Source organism: Ctenopharyngodon idella, chromosome 3 (assembly GCF_019924925.1).
Source record: "Ctenopharyngodon idella isolate HZGC_01 chromosome 3, HZGC01, whole genome shotgun sequence".
In the NCBI taxonomy this organism is placed as follows: Eukaryota; Metazoa; Chordata; class Actinopteri; order Cypriniformes; family Xenocyprididae; genus Ctenopharyngodon; species Ctenopharyngodon idella.
In genome coordinates, this window is record NC_067222.1 from 35,033,421 (window position 1) to 35,045,752 (window position 12,332).

The following is a 12,332-nucleotide window of genomic DNA, read 5'->3' on the forward strand; positions in this document are numbered from 1 at the left end:
AAAACTTTGACAGGCTTTTTCTGTCATTTTCCCAGGCATACCGATCAAACAAATGAACACTAAATACGTTTATGGTAATAAAAATCTGTCAGCACAAACAGTAGTAATATATACACATATTAATTACACAAAGACACTAAGAAGAAGACTATGGCTTCTAGCTTGATTTTTTTTTTTTTTTTTTTTAGATTCAATTTTTGATTTAATTCACATTAAAATTTCATTCATTTCAATTACTTTCTTTAAATGCTAAAAACAGGGTTCATATTAAATCATGTATATGTTTTGGTTTAAGTTTGGTCCTTCCGTGTCGCCGTACATTCATAGGAAGTCGTATAGCGGTTGCTAGGACAACATTGTTTAGCTTCGCTAGAGAACAATGTGCTATACGAGTAAATATCTGGTTTAATTAAATGAAAGAAATCTCCTGATAACGGAAAACCTGATCATTACACTGGGAATGCAGGGACAGTATAATGGTGTGTAAGACTGTTTTGTGTATGCTACGTCATTTAAATGAAGATTTGTTTGTTGGACATCAAACGGTGTAAATGCATCTACAGCAGCTGTTCTTCTGTATATAGAGTCGAGTATAACCAAGCGCTCAAGCTACTAACTGTTTCCCCTTACAAATGAAGTTTTAGTCTGTAAGTTTTTTCTTTAACACATACTGCGCAATAAAATAAGAATAAAAGATCGTGCATATTTAATTGCACACTATTTTACCTGTATTTAATAGGTGATCAGTCACAATTGGATCCAGAGTGTTTTTATTTTGGTTAAGTTACAACCAGACTTTGCACATAGTTTCTCAGCTATATTTTAATATCAAAGAAATTATAAATTCTTATTTGTTCATATAGAATTATACAATTTGTGTATATAGTACAATTTGTGTAAGCATGAGCTAAAATAGGTGTTCCCAGCCTTACATTACTGTACATTTTGTCTAATTTTATAAATTAATATGTGTTTTGGGGCAACTTGTATTATGAAAAAAAAAAAAAAAAGGAAATGTTTCAAGAATACTTGAAAGGCACATTACTTCTTTTAAAAGAAAAACCTACAGAAAGAAATCTTTCTTGAACGACAAAATCATAAACTGCTTTGAAAACCTTTTTGCTGAGATGTTTATTTATTTAAAAATGTAAAAACTAAATAAAAAAATCAGTTACACTTTATTTTGATGGTCCACTTTAGACATTCTGTTCACCATAAGTAACTTTGCACCTACATGTCTAACCTTAACCCTAACCTAACAGTCTACTACTACTCAACTAATACTCTAATGAGAGTTAATTGACATGTAGGTGCAACATTACTTATAGTCAACAGAATGTTTAAAGGGGATCATCAAAATAAACTGTTACCAAAAATTCAAGTACTAATTCTAATTACAAAATAATTCAGATTTTTCCATAAGCCACAGTGATGTCTAGTGAAATCTGGTCACCGTGATTTTGCCAAGTAAGACATGTTCTTGGATCAACATCTTTGTTGATCCTGGAACAACATTCTAATCAACCAATCAGATTTAAGTGACAAGTTTACCGTTTATGTCAAGTTTAGGCTTGCAACCAGGGTTAGGTGCTTCTACTTCAATGTTATTCACCTGTCTTTCCCCTCTGATTTTAGGGATAAGTTATGGGTAGGATTAGGTTTAGGGGTAGGAATGGGGTTAAGACTAAATTCAGACTGGAATGTTGTTCCAGGATCAACAAAGATGTTGATCCAAGAACATGTCTTACTTGGCAAAATCACAGTGACCGTGAAATCTAGTGTTGTTTCCTTCGACTCTGTCAGGCTGTTCCTGTGTGGGCTCTCTCTCTCCCGCTGCCTGCCATCGTCATGATCTCTGTGGGGATCTATATGATTGTCCTTGCGGCTGTGCTGTGGTGTCATCACTGTCTCAAGGTACTTCAACATCATCAGTTCCTCTTTTTGAAGAAACTTCATGAAACTTTAATGAAGCCACATTGCTAAACAATCTACTTGAGTAAATATTAATGGCTGTTGCTATACTGTAAAACCAGTAAGTATACACTTTTCACAGTTGCCTTGTTCTGAATCTCACTTCCTGCTGTTTTCAGTTCTCTGTTTTGAGTAATTCTGGCTGTGTGTAACAGCTCTCTCTTTTCACAGGCCAAGTGTGATCCACAGTGTTCAGATTGCTGTGTAGGTTTCTCTCCTTGTGAGTACTGTTTAGTGTGTGCCCAGTCATGTGACTGTCGCCCCCCCTCTCTGCGATCCTGCCTGGACTACTCCTGCCCCTCCCCTAATGTAAGTCACATGTCGGCTATTTCTTCCTGTTTTAAAGGGTTAGTTCACCCAAAAATGAAATTTCTGTTATTAATTACTTACCTTCATGTCATTCCACACCGTAAGACCTTCGTTCATCTTAAGAACACATATTAAGATGTTTTTGATAAAATCCGATGGCTCAGTGAGGCCTGCATTGACAGCAAGATAATTTACACTTTCAGATGCCCAGAAAGCTACTAAAGACATATTTAAAACAGTTCATGTGACTACAGTGGTTCAACCTTAATATTATAAAGCGACAAGAATAATTTTTGCGCAGCGAAAAAAAAAAAAATAAATAAAAATAACGACTTTTCAACAATATCTAGTGATGGGCAATATGAGGGTGAGTAATTAATGACAGAATTTTAATTTTTGGGTGAACTAACCCTTTAAGCTGGAAACACTGCATGATTTTTGCCACAATTTTACAACTTGAGACAAATTTCAGGAATCATAAAAATAATTGTTTCATTGTTTGAAAATATCTGAAGTATTTGATCAGTGTTATATGCTCACTGCAGGCCAATTAATTGCCTTGGTAACATTTTATAATAAGGTCTGATTTGTTAACATTAGTTAATGCATTATTTAACGAGAACTAACTACAAGCAATATAATTTTATAGCATTTACTAACCTTTGTTAATGTTAGTTAATACAAAAAAAATCATTGTTTCTTTGTTAGCACATTAACTAATGTTAAATACAACTTTTAATTTTAACAATGCATTAGAAAATGTATAAATTAACATTAACTAAGATTAATAAATGCTAGAAGTATTGTTTATTGTTAGTTCATGTCAACTAATGTAGTTAAAGGAATAGTTTACCCAAAAATGAAAATTATCCCATAATTTACTCACCCTCAAGCCATCCTAGGTGTATATGACTTTCTTCTTTCAGTCGATCACAATCTGAGTTACATTAAGTAATATCCTGGCTCTTCCAAGCTTTGTAATGGCATTGAACAGTGCCCGACTATTTGAAGCCAGCCATCCATCCACCCATCCATCCACAGACAAGGCTTAAGCCTAGTCCCAAACTAAAATGCAGGTTCGAGCTGTTTTTTTTTTTTTTAAAGATTTATTTTTGGCGCTTTTGCCTTTTATTATGACAGGACAGTAAGTTGACAGGAAATGAAGTTAGAGAGAGAGAGAGAGAGAGAGAGAGAGAGAGAGGGGGACTTATCTTAAAATATGTCAGTGCCATTGTTTTGTCTCAAGATGGATGTCAGTAATGTTTTTTTCTAAGGCACATTTATAAAAGATACTTAAATGAACTAAGGCCTAATCCTGACTTAATCGAAGCCCTGTCTGTGAAACCAGGCCATAATGTTTTATATGTGGACATTTTTCTTACAAAAACCCATCGCTTCGCTTCAGAAGGCACTTATTAACCCACTAGAGTCATATGGATTACTTTTATGATGGATGGATGAACTTTTTGGAGCTTCAAATACTCGGGCACTGTTCAATGGCATTACAAAGCTTGGAAGAGCCAGGATATAACTCAGATTGTGATCGACTGAAAGAAGAAAGTCATATACACCTAGGAGGGCTTGAGGGTGAGTAAATTATAGAATCATTTTCATTTTTGAGTGAACTATTCCTTTAACTAACCACGTAGCCACTCGGTTGTAAGTTCACCTTTTAGTGCTGAATCCTGTTCTGTACACAAACAGTTCAGTCATTTACAGGAGTGACAACCGCATTTTACAACCGAATTAACTCCCAAAAAATGCAGGTAGTGACATTTACAAAAATTCTATGCAGTGTACGGAACTGAACTGAACAACTATTTGACGTGTTTAATTATGTATTTGCCATTGATGTAGTTAACGACACATTTAAACGTGCATCAAAAGGTGTCTCTCTACTTTATGTGTGGTGCAAGAAAATCACAGGGAAAGAGGTACGATCCTTGACTCGTTCGTGTTGCCAGATCTTCCTAGAAAGCAAAAACAGCAAACAAGAACAAGACCATAATAAACCAAGATAAATCCAAATGCTTTATATTGAAAAAGAGTCCAAAATATTGCAGCCCACACCTATTTTATTAACTCCATAAACTGGACCTAACCCTGACATAATGAGTCTTTGGTTGCTATAATATTAATTCATTCGAAAATAGCAGATACTACATACGTGAGACACCAGAACATTGTTATTTTTTTACCAAGCTGTCAGTCATCTCAGTTTCGAGAGTAAATTGTGTTCTGTACACACACCGAAAAATAATAAAAGGTTTCACTCCCATATTAAATGGCTGAAATCCAGTATGTTAATGCAGTTGTCACTCCTGAAACTTTACAGCGTGTACATGGCCATATATGTTAACAAATGAAACCTTATTATAAAAGTGTTACAAATGTCTTTGTAATTAATCTTTCACATTATTGATGGTATTATCAGATAACTTAACTGAACAACAAACAGTACACAAATTCCAAACAGCCCTATAAATATAAATAGAACATCCTCGTACTGTCAGCTTGTTTTTCTTGTTCATCATGTCTTCTTATTGCAGTGTGCGATGTGGGATTGTGCTTGTACCTGTCAACCACCAGAGTGTGACTCCATCAACTGCTTTTGCTTTGAGATCAAGTTTAAGTAGAAGGAATGGTGGAGGGAAAGCGATGCCTTAAAAGATGCCTTAGAAACTCCAACTCCAAGTGACACTTAAGTATGTTTTAAGCTAGAGAGAAAAACTGTAATTCAATCTTTGGTTGTTCTGTAATGTTTGCATCATTTGGGAGACATTACAGTATCCTTCCTATTCACGCTCATTGATTTAACCAAAATGAACCTTTAAAAACTTGGTTCTAAAAGATTTAGATGTGCATTTATTGGGAATATACATCGCTTAATTGAGTCATGTATGGATGTGATGAGCAAGATTAATAAATTCTTAAACATAATATATACTATAAACACAGTACTATATTTAAGTCATATTGTGATACCAGTAATTCCTGAAATACATAATCACTACAGAACAATGGAAGACTGAAGCTATGGTAAAGGTTTTATTTTTGCATGAATGAATTTGTAGCATAAGGGTTTAAGCTGTGTCATGGATTTTTAAAGCATGACATTTAATGGAATTTTACATTTCAGCACAGAAGGACATTTTTTTTTTGTCATTTCTAGTTTCCTGGTCAGCAATAATTAATTATGCTTTGTATAGCCAATGTGTTTCTCTGTGGTATCATTTTACTTGGTATGATGGACATTTGTGCTTCAGTTATGAGCCAAACAAAGAGAAGAGAGGAATCTATAAACCACACATGCTGTTAAATGTATCTCATTCTGACACAGATGTCTTTGAACACAGATGTGGACTGTATGTTCACATATATGTATATAAGATACTGGTTCATATACTTATAGTGACTTACCAATTTTAGATTGTTAAAACTTTTTTATTCATACTGTAATACTGTTTACTAATCTAATTGTTTACAGGACATCATCTTGATTGTTGCATATGAAATATGACCTAACTATGTGTGCATAATGTATAATGTGAAATATGGTACAGTTATGTATGTGGCCATATTACAGCAGCATACTATGACTTACAAAGTAAACGTGCTGCGACTCAGTCACTTCTGTCTCTGTTGTCAGGCAAAACTTAAGTTGAAATTAGTTTTTTGTATAGATTTTTTTAATATAAATATGTGCTATTTTTGTAACTGTGTTGTTTTAAAATGAATTAAAGATTTTTTTCATGCAAAAAGGCTTTGTTTACAGTAGTATTTTTAACTATCGAGCATTGGTGGTAAGATATTAAAGAATTCATTTTTACATTCATTGTTGGACTGTCTTAGATTTTCTGGTTGCTTTGTTTATTTTACTGTATAAAACATGCATTTGCAAAAAATTATTTGTTTTGAGGTTCTACGCTTTTCTATAAAGGTTTTCTATTTTCTCTATACCTTCATGAATTGGTCAGACATGTAGTTCTTGCTGATTATAGGGATTATGTAGAGAAGACATTTAAAAGATGAAAGGTCATGACAGAAGGATCTCATGACAGTAGATCCCTTTTCTGATGACAGTTATCTCGTGGACTGAGGAGGTTTATAAGGAGTGCATGGAGTAATATTAAAGAGCATCATGCAGAAGATTAACTATGCAGTCATCTATAGACCACCACTATTTAGTAGGGATTGCATTATACTATAATTCATGCATGTAGCAACAACATTAATAATCATGTGCCTTGTCCATGCCACTCACTGCCTTTCTCTTTAACCTTTCTTTGCTGCATGCCAATATACATAAATGTCACATCGCCCTTCTCCGGTTGCATCGTGGGTTTGCCTGCTGCTAAGATTAGCCAAACCCACGGAATGTCAAAGGTCACGCCGTCTGAATAAATACAGGTCATCTGGCACCGGACGGGTGTCACAGACTATCCAGACCTCCTCTGCATCCATTTGGGGAGTATCTCTTGCTCACTTCATCCAGTTACACGGTAAAAACGGGCATTCTGCTTTCTTTTATTCTGTAGTACAAAGTGTGAATTGCTACAAAAATAAGACTATATTCTGTAGGCTTTACTTATTATTTGCTTTTATTTAAATGTTTTTTCTTACTGTCGGATGCTTTTTTTTTGTTGTTTATCTAAATGCTAATGATAATAATATTTTTAATATTAAATGTTTTACATAATAATGATCATTATTGTTGTTGTTCTACATTTATTAACAATTGTCTGTCAAAATATAGCCACTGAATCAACTATTTCATTAGTAAAATAATTCATCAATCTTAATTCTTGCCTAAATACACAAAACACTGAGAATCTGTTATTTTAGCCTGAATTAATTATATTTGCCAGCTTTATGGACTGTGATTGGAATTCAACATCACAAAGAGCCGTTTCAGACCCTCTTTCACAAATCAAAACCTCTTCTATAGTGCTGGATTTCAGCCATTAAATGATTGTCTATATTTAATTTGGCCTTTGGTTGAATGCAACTTGAGCGGAGGGTGTTAGAGGTTTGTTACTGGAATGTCAAGAGCCTCTTGTGAAGCTGTACTTCAATGTCCAGTAGACAGAGATGCAATATAATGTTATATATCAGGCTTAATTTTATTTATTCATTTTATTTTTACATTTGTGATGTATAGCCTATTAAATATACTCCAAAAATATGCCAAGGTCATACATTCGTGTACATCCATGTCGCACTTAAAAATGCCATCATTACCAGGGTCTGTTTCCCTGCATGTGAACTCTGTCACGTCTCACAAGAACGTGTACCCGCCTCTAATTGTAATAAAAACCACTCCCGTTTTGCTGCGTCACTATTAAACCCGCCTTTCAAAGCACAACAGCCAATCATCGTCTCTACGCCCTGTCCATCAAAACATGACTCGCGTCCTGATTGGTCAAGCTACCGTCTTGTAAAATTGCTTGTAATTTCCTTCCTTTATAGCAATTCATCGCATCCGCAGAATAACGTGATTACGCCGAAAGTGTAATTTGGAAACCATCGCTTCCTCAACCCCGTTTAACTGGTGAGTTTTTACTTAATATATAGCGTCGACATCCAAGTAAAAGCGAATATATTTCATGTATGTAGGAAGATGTCTTTCGCTAGTCGCTTTTCCGGTTTAATGTAAAGTTAAATGATACGTGAACCACACAAGGTCATCATGCTTGTATCTGAAGGACATGTTGCATCATGAACTAGTTAACAAGATGTAGTTTGTAGAAAGAAACATCAGTGCTTTCAGTAAGGTTTGCGATCAAGTACGCACCCAAATCTGAGCCCTTGCTCAGGCTCCTTGATGTTGATTTAAACAGCCACATGATTTATTATTACATGACCATAGGCCACTGTTTTTGTGATGTGATTCATGTGTTTGTACTGATAATCTCAATGATTTAATCTCAGAAATCATTTAAATGTGTACATCTGTTTCCCACCCCTTTCTCCCTAGATTCAAGATGCCTCACGCATACCCGTTCCTCACTCCAGAGCAGAAGAAGGAGCTGAGCGATATCGCTCTGAGGATTGTGGCCCCTGGCAAAGGCATTCTTGCTGCAGATGAGTCTACAGGTACTTTGGGCTGTTGAGTTTTTGTTTGTTAGTAACCAGTGTATTTGCTCGTCTCATAACTGTCTTTCATCTCGTGTCGTTGGTCCTGTACAGGTAGCGTGGCGAAGCGGTTCCAGAGCATCAATGCTGAGAACACGGAGGAGAACAGGAGACTGTACCGCCAGCTGCTGTTTACCGCAGACGACCGCGTCAAGCCCTGCATCGGTGGTGTCATCCTCTTCCATGAGACCCTCTACCAGAAGGCAGATGATGGCAAACTTTTTTCCCAGCTCCTTAAGGAGAGGGGCATGGTAGTTGGCATCAAAGTGGACAAGGGTGTGGTTCCCCTGGCTGGCACTAATGGAGAGACCACCACACAAGGTGAACATCCCATGATTATCTATGAAATAGATTATCAGGTTGTTAAAATTACACATATCCTTTCGGATCCACTTAAATGCAGGAATTAGATGGATTTTGTCCAGAATTGAATGGTCACTATCATTTAGTTTGCTTGGGGCTCTTTAAATCCTCATTTCTCTCTGCGATTGCAGGTCTGGATGGGCTGTACGAGCGTTGTGCTCAGTATAAGAAGGATGGGGCAGACTTTGCTAAATGGAGGTGTGTGCTGAAGATCACTTCCACAACTCCCTCTAGACTGGCCATCATTGAGAACGCTAATGTGCTCGCTCGTTACGCTAGCATCTGCCAGATGGTGAGACACGTACAGCTATATATCAACACTTCCTTTTACTTTATTTTTTTTTTTTTTTTACTTTTAATAGAAAAACATCCATGCTGAATAAAATACTTTAATTCAGCATGGATGCATTAAATAGATCAAAAGCGACAGTAAAGACAATGTTAAAAAAGATTTCTATTTCAAATAAATGTTGTTCTTTTGAACTTTCTATTTATCAGAGAATCCTGAAAAAATGTATCACAGTTTCCACAAAAATATTAAGCAGTTAACAATGTTTTAAACGTTGATAATAATAATCAGAAATGTTTCTTGAGCAGCAAATCATCATATCCGCCTGATTTCTGAAGGATCAAATGACACTGAAGACTGGCGTAATGATGCTGAAAATTCAGATTTGCCATCACCGTAGTGTTGTCAAAAGTACCAACCATGATATCAAGTTGGTACTGAAATTTTAAAAATGAGGCGCTTTGAGCGCTATTGAGCAGATTCATAAACACCTCTGATTGGCCATTGTGTTAACGCACTCATCAGATATGTCTGTGATTGGCTAAAATGATCAACACACGGGAGCGCGTGAACACAATGGCCAATCAGAGGTGTTTACAAATCTGCTCAACAGCGCTCAAAGCGTCGCACTTTTAAAATTTCTGTACCGACTTGGTATTGCGGTCGGACAACACTACATCACAGGAATAAATTACATTTTAAAATATATTCAAATAAAAAGCATTTATTTTAAATTGTAATAATATTTGACATTATTACTTTTTTTTTTTTTGCTGTATTTTTAATCAAATCAATCCACCCCAAATTTTTGAACGCAAGTGTATATTAAAATAATTGTATACTTTTATTACTGACATGATATCACTTTTCTCATCAGCATGGCATTGTGCCTATCGTGGAGCCTGAAATTCTGCCTGATGGTGACCATGACCTGAAGAGGTGCCAGTATGTGACTGAGAAGGTTCTGGCTGCTGTGTACAAGGCTCTGTCTGACCACCATGTCTACTTGGAGGGCACTCTGCTCAAACCCAACATGGTGACTGCCGGGCATTCCTGTTCCCAGAAGAACACCCCCCAGGAGATCGCCATGGCAACTGTCACAGCTCTTCGCCGCACTGTTCCTCCTGCCGTGCCTGGTCAGTAAAACAACTGCAATTACTCAGTCAATCATGACAGAGTCTTTATCTTATCACAGGCCTGCTGGATAACTTCTTGAGTATGTATTTATTATAATTTCCTCATTCCTGACCCATTTTGCCACACCCCTTCTTGATATAGGTATCACCTTCCTGTCTGGAGGCCAGAGTGAGGAGGAGGCCACACTCAACCTGAACGCCATGAACAAGTGTCCCCTGCATAGGCCCTGGGCTTTGACCTTCTCCTACGGTCGTGCCCTGCAGGCCTCTGCCCTCAAAGCCTGGGGTGGCAAGAAGGAGAATGGCAAGGCCTGCCAGGAGGAGTTCATAAAGAGAGCTCTTGTAAGTTTCAGTAACTTGAGATCATCTACTAGTTACTGATCTGGTATACAAAAAAAAAATTCTGTAACCATTTTTTTGTCTTCAATTGTGGTACAAAAAATCTGGGCATCTTTTGAATGTGTTAACAGTAACTATTAAATTATGTATATAAATGTATATATTAATACAAAAGTATTTTATAAATTTGCTCATTTTATATGTATTATATTATAAATGTTTTTTATTAATAATTCACTTGTGTTTTTACAAGACATGGAGTAATTTATTCAGGAGGGAGGTTAAGCATTTAATGTTTTAGATCAACTTTACTCTTACTTTCTTGTGCTTCTATCTCCAGAACAACAGCCTGGCCTGTGTTGGGAAGTATGTGTCCTCAGGAGATAAGGGTGCTGCTGCTGGAGAGTCTCTCTTTGTGGCCAACCATGCCTACTAATCACCAAGAAGCCTTTTACATTTCAATCCACATCTTATTCCTAAAGAATCTCTGAACCTGAACGCATCTGTGCTCTGAACTCCATCATTTGACCCATTCCCTTTTTCTTTCTAGTGTTGTTTACTTCCATGTGTGAAACAAAACTATGAAACTTAAGAGATGAAACCTAAAAGAGTAATAATTGTAATTTAATAACTTGATGTCCAGATGTTTTTTGCCCTAATCTCCTCCCTCTTTCTTCTTTTAAAAACACTCCCATGTGTTTTAATGTTGAACTCTGTAGAGAAACGTTGCTCTTATACTTATATTAACTGTATTTGACTTGCACAAGGCACATATACCTTTCAGGGGTATATTATTATTGTTACTGTTTAATATGATACACACTGGGGAAAAAACAATAAAGTATCTTTCACAGGTAACCTCATTTGTTTCTTTTCGTAGTGTTATTCAGACAGTACATCTTTGTGAGGTTGTGTGAGTGTCAGCACTGTTGAAACATTTCTATTTATCCGAAACTTCATGCTAGTAATCACCACTAGATGGCAGCACTTTCATCAGTTCTTGGCAGAGTATTTAAACTAAACTCATTTGACTTTTGATATTGTCTCTATTACCAATTTACCAGTAGTCAGAAAACAAGTAGTCAAATGAAAAGTTACTTTAATAAGTTAAACAGATATATAAAAATAAAAAAAACAAGCAATGCAAAATTGGAATATCGCATAAAACTTTTGCGACTAAAGCATTACAAATTACATAACGAAAATTGTAGTTAGTGACAATAACTAATTTTAGGTAATATATTCTGACTTTGATTACTTTTAGATTACTTTTGACCTGATTTGTTTATCACTTAGATTTAAATAGGATTATTGTTTGCCATATTGATTTAAAAAAAAAAAAAAAAAAACTAAACAGAAAATATTTGTCATTATTTGTTGTCAACATGATTTGATTTTTTGAAAGGAAATTTTAAAAGAGTAAAAAAAAATTAGGGAGAATCAATAAATTATGAATAATCTTCTGCCATTGTGTGAATAATATGTAATCATGTAATCCATAAAAATGAACTGTAATCTGATTAGTAGAATTTCAAAATGTAATATAATCTAATTACAAGTACAACATTTTTTGGAATCTACGCATTCCAGATTACATGTAGTCAGTTACTACCCAGCACTGATCGTAAATTACTTGCAGACGAAACACAATAAATGCGTCATGTTATCTTGCTGTCAGAGGCGGCTGTTCGGGAACACAGTCTTGTAAAAACAGTTAATTATACCCAACCACTTTGATGACAGACTTTGGCTCAGGCATTTTAAAGTAACCAAAAAACAATATTTCAGAT

General features: G+C 35.6%; 1 protein-coding gene and 1 long non-coding RNA gene across 3 annotated transcripts; both read left to right on the forward strand.

Moving 5' to 3' along the window:
- Nucleotides 1-296: 296 nt before the first annotated feature.
- LOC127508600 (uncharacterized) lies at nt 297-6,042 on the forward strand. The gene is made up of 4 exons (XR_007928844.1): nt 297-479; nt 1,804-1,914; nt 2,143-2,280; nt 4,830-6,042. It is a non-coding gene; the product is annotated as an uncharacterized LOC127508600 (long non-coding RNA).
- A 512-nt stretch (nt 6,043-6,554) lies between these two features.
- aldoaa (aldolase a, fructose-bisphosphate, a) lies at nt 6,555-11,405 on the forward strand. 2 transcript variants are annotated; one of them, XM_051886696.1, is made up of 8 exons: nt 6,737-6,782; nt 7,750-7,831; nt 8,258-8,376; nt 8,470-8,736; nt 8,910-9,070; nt 9,945-10,203; nt 10,346-10,545; nt 10,883-11,405. In XM_051886696.1, the coding sequence occupies exons 3-8, from the start codon at nt 8,265-8,267 to the stop codon at nt 10,976-10,978; spliced, it is 1,095 nt and encodes a 364-aa protein (XP_051742656.1). In that variant the 5' UTR covers nt 6,737-6,782; nt 7,750-7,831; nt 8,258-8,264; the 3' UTR covers nt 10,979-11,405. The 2 variants fall into 2 exon arrangements, with proteins under 2 accessions (XP_051742655.1, XP_051742656.1); XM_051886695.1 differs by lacking the exon at nt 7,750-7,831 and having other exon boundaries at nt 6,555-6,782.
- Nucleotides 11,406-12,332: the final 927 nt, after the last annotated feature.

What these genes read in the sequence shown, in the direction of transcription:
- aldoaa (XM_051886695.1), top strand. Translation starts at nt 8,265, where the DNA reads ATGCCTCACGCATACCCGTTCCTCACTCCAGAGCAGAAGAAGGAGCTG. An exon ending in TGTTCCTCCTGCCGTGCCTG is followed by an intron (nt 10,204 to 10,345) that starts GTCAGTAAAACA and finishes TTCTTGATATAG; the next exon opens with GTATCACCTTCCTGTCTGGA. An exon ending in AGTTCATAAAGAGAGCTCTT is followed by an intron (nt 10,546 to 10,882) that starts GTAAGTTTCAGT and finishes TTCTATCTCCAG; the next exon opens with AACAACAGCCTGGCCTGTGT.